The 8,484-nt window shown below is 38.0% G+C and overlaps 1 protein-coding gene across 1 annotated transcript; it reads left to right on the top strand.

Annotated features, from left to right (window-relative positions):
* Window positions 1-269: 269 nt before the first annotated feature.
* On the top strand, window positions 270-1,039 carry LOC134742290 (3-oxoacyl-[acyl-carrier-protein] reductase FabG-like). The gene has a single exon (XM_063675340.1). It carries the CDS (start codon window positions 284-286, stop codon window positions 1,037-1,039), a length of 756 nt encoding a protein of 251 aa, XP_063531410.1. The 5' UTR covers window positions 270-283.
* The last annotated feature ends 7,445 nt before the right edge of the window (window positions 1,040-8,484 follow it).

Genomic DNA, 8,484 nt, shown 5'->3' with positions numbered 1-8,484 from the left:
TACACCCATATCAGACTAATATATACTTAAAACTAAAATAAAAGTAAAACAAATAAAATAGTTATGATAATTGTTACAATTTTTTGTTTCTGTGTCGATGCACTGAAAGCCAGTGCCTAAACATGTTACAATTAATGTTGCGGTACACCGAATAGGGTCCCGTTTTTATCCTTTGGGTACGGAACCCTAAAATGATAAGATATTAGATAGAGAAATATTAATATAAATTTAGTTCCGTGCCAAGCAATTTGCAGTATGCATCAGAAGATCCTCTAATAGCGCTATGAGTTTCACTGGTAAAGTGGCAATTGTGACTGGTGCTGCCTCCGGGATAGGAGCTGCCACAATCAAAGCACTGGCCAGAGAAGGCGCCAAAGTGGTACTGGTGGATAAAGACGAAGAAAACCTAAAAAAAGTCGCAACGCAATGCGAGCAGCACGGCAAAAAACCTCTAGTCATCAGAGCAGATATGAATAAAGATGAAGAAGTTAAAACCATAGTGAAAGCAACCATCGATCGATTTGGTCAATTAGACATACTGATCAATAATGCTGGGATTGGTGGTGAGGTACCCATATTAGACCAAAACTTTATGGAAAGCTACGACCTCATTATGGACACGAATCTCCGCTCAATGGTCCATTTGACGCACCTTGCTGCGCCTTACCTGATCAAGACTAAAGGCAACGTCGTCAATACTTCAAGCATGACTTCTCTTCGCGTTTTTGAAGGACTAGTTACGTATTCAATTTCGAAAGCAGGTGTAGATCACTTCACGCGCTGCGTAGCTTTAGACCTCGCTGCTCATGGCGTTAGAGTAAATGCTGTGAACCCTGGATTCACCAAGACGAATATAATGCAAAACTGTGGTTTACCAAACGATGATAAAGCTTGGGAGTACTGGAAAGATCGCACCGCGTTGAAAAAGCTAGTGGAGCCTGAAGAGATCGCAGATTTAATTCTGTTCTTAGCCAGTGATAAGGCTAGGAGCATTACTGGGTCGACGTATGTTTGTGACAACGGTAGTCTTTTGATATAATATGATAATGAAACCTTCACATTGTTGGTCCTATTCGTTTCCTTTGTAAACTTACCCTTAATTTCAAAATCGACATATGATATATAGTCTAACATTGGAGTTCCCACACATTCACTGTATTGGTCTCTTTTGGCCCAGCCGCCCCTCATGCGCGTGGAAATACTGGAATCTATAAGACTCGCAGTGCTTCCGTCATCAAGGAATGCGTACACGTTACAGGATCCCGTAGGGCCCGCTTTATTGTTATGGTTATTATATAAGGATCACAAATAAAAGGCTTTTTATTTTATTTTATTTATCATGAATTATACCTAATCGTAATTATATCGCAGTCATATTCATACGTATCGCCTCCTTTAAGCACTTAAGACTTAAGATCGCATTGGTGCAATGCTGATGTATTATACATAATATAAACCTTCCTTTTGAATAGGGATGAAAATTCCGGAAAAAAATTTTCGGGACTTTTTCAAAATTTCGTTCTTTTCGGGTTTTTTTCCAGTTCTAAATTCAGAAAAAAATAATACGTCACACACAATGCCACTGATGAGTGATGACAGTGTCAATGCCATAAACAAACGCATTAGACATGCAACCTTAACCTACCTTTTTAAATTCCTAATTAAATATATTGAAAAATACATTGTTTTTTTCGAAAGAAAGTTGAAAAAAACGAGCCGTTTTGAATTTTTCCCGTTATTTTTCCCGTTTTTTCAACGCTACTCTTGAATCTATTTAAGAAAACCGCATCAAAATCCTTTGCGTAGTTTTAAAGATCTAAGCATACGGACAGACATTCATCCAGACGTCAGGAAGCGACTTTGTTTTATACTATGTAGTGAAGTTAGGAAAATTTGCATGAAATCTGTTTTTCGCTCCTAATTTTCTGCTCTGCCTTAAGTTTGACTGGTAGAGAATGCCTCATGGCATTAAGTTCACCTTTTGTACAATAAGTTGTACTTTTGTGCAATAAAGTTTAAATAAATAAATATTTTTTTACAATAATAAAAAAATCTAAAAAAGTCAAACGTAGGCAACGCATTAGCTATGGTAAATATACATCAAATTATGTAAAAATATTCTCCATATGTCATAATCCGGAGAGGAAATGGGAACTAGGTACGTGTGTATGGAGAAGCGGCCGTCCCTTCTCCTCGTAATAATGGCCACGGAGGTGGGTACTTTAAAAAAAAAAACATTTTTCTCTGTCGTCAACGATTTGGGACTCGCATTTTGTACGCGTTACCATGCCTTCCCGGAAAAAAGTGAATCTTTCGCTAAAGTCTCGCAACACATTTAGGCTACAAGGGGCACGGTCTCAGAGGTCCGAGAAAGACCACGGTGAGAGAGTCAGTGGCGCTCTAGCCAGGCAGGCCGCTTCGCTTTCGGCTGAAATAGCAAGCCAACGCGAGTTTCGAGGAACTTGCGATCCCAAAGACATCGTACGCAATACATTATGTAGGCGCAGATCCTGACGGAGTGTGGCGCCGGAGTAACTGTGTTCATCCCGCGCATCCCCCTCATCCCGAGCAACTTCCCGTTCCGCTTCAAGCGCCTACAGTTCCCTGTGAGCATCTGCTTCGCCATGACCATCAAGTCGTAGGGGCAGACGCTGCGTGCCGCCGGCGTGGACCTGCGCACAGGTTGCTTCTCTCTAGCTCTACATGGCGTGCTCGCGCGTCACCAGCTGCACGGAGCTGATGCCCGCCGGGGAATACTTACTCACAATGTGGCGTACAAAGAAATATTGTAAATTATATGTTTTAGTTGTGCATACATAAACCAGGGACCGGACAACCCTTTCCGCGATAAAACCCTTTCAATGGGCGACACTTAAACACGGCTAACACATTGAAAGACTTTCCCTTTTGAACTGCAAGCCCATTCATACCCTTACCTTTGACACAGATTATATAATACTAGTACAGATACCCAATCCCATACTAAAAAAGCGCACCGTCCTAAGTAGCATATACTTGTAGGCTATTTTTTAGTTCACAGTAGCGAACAAGATGGCGCACGGAGCTAATACAACTCTTACGACTAACATGCGTTGAAACACCTCTCTTGCGACATCTGTTGTAGCTTCCACGCAATAAACCAATACGTCACATTCACTTTTAAGGTAAATTATTACTAGATGGCGTTTCAGATATCAGCGACAAAATTAAAATTTATTTGCATGATTTTGAAGTTTGATTGGGTACTTTAGTAAGGCGTCAAAGTTTCGTTACAAACACTAATTAATAAACTAGTGGATGCGAAATGACTGCTTTTAGTATAAAAACCAGTGTCGCTAAACTCACACATTCATAGCCATGTTAAAATACATTACACACTTACAAAATTGCTTCGATTCGTAGCAACTTTCCATACCAATAGGTTATTACCGGTTGACATTTCTCGAACGGTTATCAACTGTAGGCTACACGAGCGACGGTCTAAGGTATAATGTCAAAGTTATAAGACATACGACTTTAATTATCTCATTCATCTCACAAAACCTCACTCAACGTTCACCTAATACAACTACTGAACACCAGATGGCGCTATTTTTTTATAGTTTTAAAATCACTTACTTATTATAGGCGAGAAAAGGGCTAAAGAAACCAGTATAAGTAAGATCTAATTACGCATGGTTTGTTACGGATCTCACGGTCACGTTACACTGGTGTTTTCGAGATCTCTACACGCCTGCGAGTAGCTAACCGTTGGGAACTTCTTTCATTCGATGTAGGGAGGGGACAGTGTAATCCGAGTGTTTTATCGATATTTGTGTGTTCGGTTAGGAATTGATATTTCATTACCGTATGTTTTATAACATTTAGATTATATTTTATTTATGATTATAATATAGGTAGTGATAATCGTGATTGTATGAAAAATAATATGTAGTACAGTACAACAAATATCTAACTAAAAATTTGTTTCTTATTTATTGACCAACTAGGTTGTTAATGTAAACATTCAGATTCAGATTCAGATTCAGATATTTATTAATAAAATTTAGTATTTTACACGTCATTTTCAGTATAATAAATAGTTATATTAAATTATCACTAATTAATTTACATTTTTAGTATACATTTTACAAATATAGGTACTTAACTTACGTATCTATTTTTATGTGGTTGGGTTGGCTGCCCTACTGACAAAGTCGTCGATGGTATAGCACGCCAGTTCAGTTAAGAGTGCCCTGAGTTTTTTTTCAAATGTTGTATCGCTTGCATCAATTATTTCGGCAGGAAGCGAGTTGTACAATTTTGCCCCAACAACAACGAGTGACTTTCTAGATTTAGCTAGTTTACGTTGTGGGACAACTAAAAGGGGTCTCCATCGGGTGCTTCTTTCCCTGGTAGTAGAGGAGACATAGTTGTGTAGATTTGCTCTTATATACTTGCACGCAGTGAGGACATAGACACTTGGAAGCGTAAGTATTTTCAATTCTTTAAATAATTCTTTTGCAGGATGGTCGTGACACTTTCCTGTTATGATCCTTACTGCGCGCTTCTGCATTTTAAAGGGTCTGTCACGATCAGCTGCCAGGCCCCACAGGTCTACACTTTGCGTTAGTATTGAATGGAAATATCCATAGTACGCCTTAAGTAAGTTAATGCGCGATAGGGTAGGCGCGAGTCTGGATAAGGCATAGCACGCTGATGCTAGCCTGTCACATTAACATGTCACATTAAATATATCTTAAGGTTAAATAGATAAAATCATAGTTATTGTTGTTATTTTGCAATCACAAATCTGCAATTACCTATGTCAGTATTCGTCTTTAATAATTTGTAGCAGCATTTAAGCTTAATCTAGACGGGACAACCTGATTCAATTGTCAAATTAATTGTATGGTGTGTAAGCAAACATTAAACTGGATCATCGATCCCATGCCTATCAAATCAGGAAGGGGCGCTGCAAAATTCCAATATTTGACGTTAGTTTGCGTGGTAAGAAACACTTTTTATTAATTTAGTGAGCCCGAATGTCACAAATAATTACTAAATTAGTAATTAAGTTTTAGGCGTGTGGACGCTAGATGAGATCAGATGTATGTCAATTTTATCCCCAAAAATCTTTCTCTAAGAAATGCTGCGAGCAAATGGTGCTTTATTTTTGGGGAAACTAATTTTCTTGCCCAGTAGCATTAATCCATTTATTTTTAATATCTGCATCTTTTGGAAATCTAAAACATTTAATAATAAAGAAATAGAAAATATAAATCGTTTATTCATGGCACGTTGCATGCATTGTACGCATAAGTACATTAAGTACCTAGTCTAATTATATTAACGATGAAAATATGATGGGTGTAAAAAACAAGAACAAATAAATGTATATAAAGGAATACAAAGGTTTGAAAGGTTGCCATGAAATGACCCCGACTTAACTTAGTGCTTGATGACCAGAGCTGCCATATTTACTTATAGACATTGATTATCCCAAATAATAATTTATTACCTACTAACCAAACATCAAACTTGAAATATCGTACTGTTACGATATTTCAAGCTTTAACTTTATCGATATAAATATCGACATTGCGCAGCATTTAAGTAGCGAAGTTATTTGACATTTAGGATAGCGAATATTCCAGATAAACGTAAAGAATAGTGACAAAGGATTATGAACTCTAAGTTTAAACAAATAAAATATAGTTTTACTTAACGACAATCGTAAATAATGCAAAATAAACAGACTTTTCGTATTTATCGGATTATATTGAAAGAAATAACCACCGGTGATAGGAGATACCTCCACGTGAAAGGTTTTTTTAAACCGCTGTGATTTCTGCAGCTTAATACTGCACAATATGGCATTTTAAATTTAATTAGGTATAAATTTTTGTTAGACGAGCGTACGTATGACGTGAATGTCATTCGAGCATGAAATTTACACAACAAACTGAGCATAGTCTGTGCATAAAGTGAGTCGACCGCTCGCTACTATTACAATTGTGGTATTTTCTATAAAAAGGGACCTTATTGTCGATGGCGCTTACGCCATTATTAACGATGCTCCGATATAAATGCAATGCCGCGCGACGCTGTGCGGCGTAAGCGCCATCGACAATAAGGTCCCTTTTCATAGAAAATGCCCCAATTACCGGTCGGTGTCGGTACCTACTACCTAGTACCTACCCATCGTTTCATCGTCTAATTTGTGCAGTAGACACGCGAGAGTCAATTAGCGTGACTCGCGCCATAGAACATTGTGCTAGCCTCGGGCCTCGCCGCACTTGCCGCTCTCGCTCTCGCTGGGCGACTGGACGAACGGGTGTTGCTTTGCGTGGTTTTAACTCTAAGATTGCATTAAAAAATGAAACGCAGAAAACTTTTTTTTTAGGATTTATGGATTTTATGGACTAGGTACCTAAGCGTGTTTTGTGGCTTATTCAGTGCGGCTACCATGAGTTGACATTAGAAGTTTATGCCGATCGCAGTCTATTAAGCTCGTACCCCTATAATATATTTTTTAATACAGTTGCTCAAAAAGTGCTACTTTACGTAGCTGTTTAGCGTGCGGAAAGTTGGTATTCGCTTCGCGAACAACTAGTGCTTTTTACTTTTCCAATTTTTGAAATTAATACTTGTTTTAATTCATGACTACTTATTGATGAGTGTTAATATTAGTTTCCTTTAAACGTCGTAACCAACATAAAAACCTACTGTTAATTTAAGAATACGAAAAATATACATATTTCATATTTTATTACTTACCTCTTTATCATTATAACACGTTTATTTTTTAATATTGAAAATTGAAAAACCGTTCTTAATAAGTTGTCTGTATGGAACGGAATAGCTCTGGAAGGTAGAGGTAGGAATAGCTGCCGAAACGCCTGTCAAAGAAGAAGCGTTTTTTCTTACTGTTTCCAAAGGCAACATGCGATATTGTTTTTATTCCTTACTTGTTGTTTTTCTTATTTGCGCCGTTTTCAACCAAAAGGGTAGTTATTGTCAGTTGTCAATAACGTTGGTTCTTCCCATAAAGCTTCAATTTGAAATCAACCTTATCGACAACCGACAATGTGGTACCTTTTAGTTGAAAACGTCACATTTTATCGCAACTGTATTAAAAAACGTCGTTCGATACACGTGCGGAAATGTCATTCTTCACTCTTCCCGAGTCTTGCCACTCGCCTACGGCTCTTGGCAAGATATCTCGGTACTCGTAATGACATACTTTCCGCACTAGCATCGAAATGTACTATAAAGGCTCCGTCACACACGCGCGTTTTGCGGACGGAGCGGACGCCGGCGCGACGGGAGCGCTTTCATTGCGCTCCGCTCACGCTCCGCCCCCAAAACGCGCGTGTGTGACGGAGCCTTTATGCGGTTTTCACCTATGAATAAGTAGGGTGATTCTCGAGGAAAGTTAAGGATGGTTAAGGCGTATAGTTTGTTAAGGTTTTGTGTAAATTGGTTGAAATATGAAGATATTTGCTAATGAAGTCAGCTTTCATTGGTTTACCTACTAAAAAGTCCGCGATGGCACGCGATGATGTATGTCTATCTTTTAAGGATAACTTACTAAGTATACCCATTCTTATCTTCTACAAACAGAAACAGATTTCATAGTATGTGGTATTTGCAAAACTATTTACACGGATACAGTATTAATAATTATCAAATTAAATACGTTAGTTCTATTAAGCATTTCATACAGATTACAATGGTCTCATACAAGATACAATTAAAATGAATATCTCAGGAGTAATCGTAAATTAAAGTTTCACTTCGACCCATATAACTTGTATGAAATGTTAAAGACGCTAACGTCCGTTAGTTGCCAATTTTTACCACCTTATGCGCTGCGATCGTTTTACTTACCCCCACCATAATCTTCGCACGGTGCCAGTTAGCCAACATGAGGAAACAACTCAAAATTTGCATCAAATGCTTTGCCACTTTGCTCAGTAGATAAATAAAATACAACTGTCCCATATGTTTCTTAAATATATATAGAGCCTTCAGAACTGGTATGTCAAAAAAAATATCCCTACCTACTTTAAAAAAACCGGACAAGTGCGAGTCGGACTCGCCCACCGAGGGCTCCGTACTTTTTAGTATTTGTTGTTATAGCGGCAACAAAAATACATCATCTGTGAAAATTTCAACTGCCTAGCTATCACGGTTGATGAGATGCAGCATGATGACAGACAGACGGACAGAGGAGTCTTAGTAATAGGGTCTCGTTTTTACCCTTTGGGTACGGAACCCTAAAAAAGCAAAACATGATAATATCAGGTTCTGTGTGATTCTATTTCTTAAAGATAAACACAAATTGTATTCCTATAAGTAAATTGCTAAAACATAGAATTAAATAAAAACAACAACAAGAAGTTAAGGAGGATATGTTTATTTTTGATAGCTAAAGATAACCGTGGAGAAGACAACCTGTCATTTAATGCCTCAAATCCCTTATAAGCATTTGATTACCTT

The sequence above is a fragment of the Cydia strobilella genome, chromosome 6 (assembly GCF_947568885.1).
Source record: "Cydia strobilella chromosome 6, ilCydStro3.1, whole genome shotgun sequence".
Lineage (NCBI taxonomy): Eukaryota > Metazoa > Arthropoda > Insecta > Lepidoptera > Tortricidae > Cydia > Cydia strobilella.
This window is presented reverse-complemented; position numbering and strand designations above follow the sequence as displayed.

Bases quoted from the DNA above. Each gene is read 5' to 3' on its own strand.
- LOC134742290 (XM_063675340.1), top strand. From the start codon at position 284: ATGAGTTTCACTGGTAAAGTGGCAATTGTGACTGGTGCTGCCTCCGGG.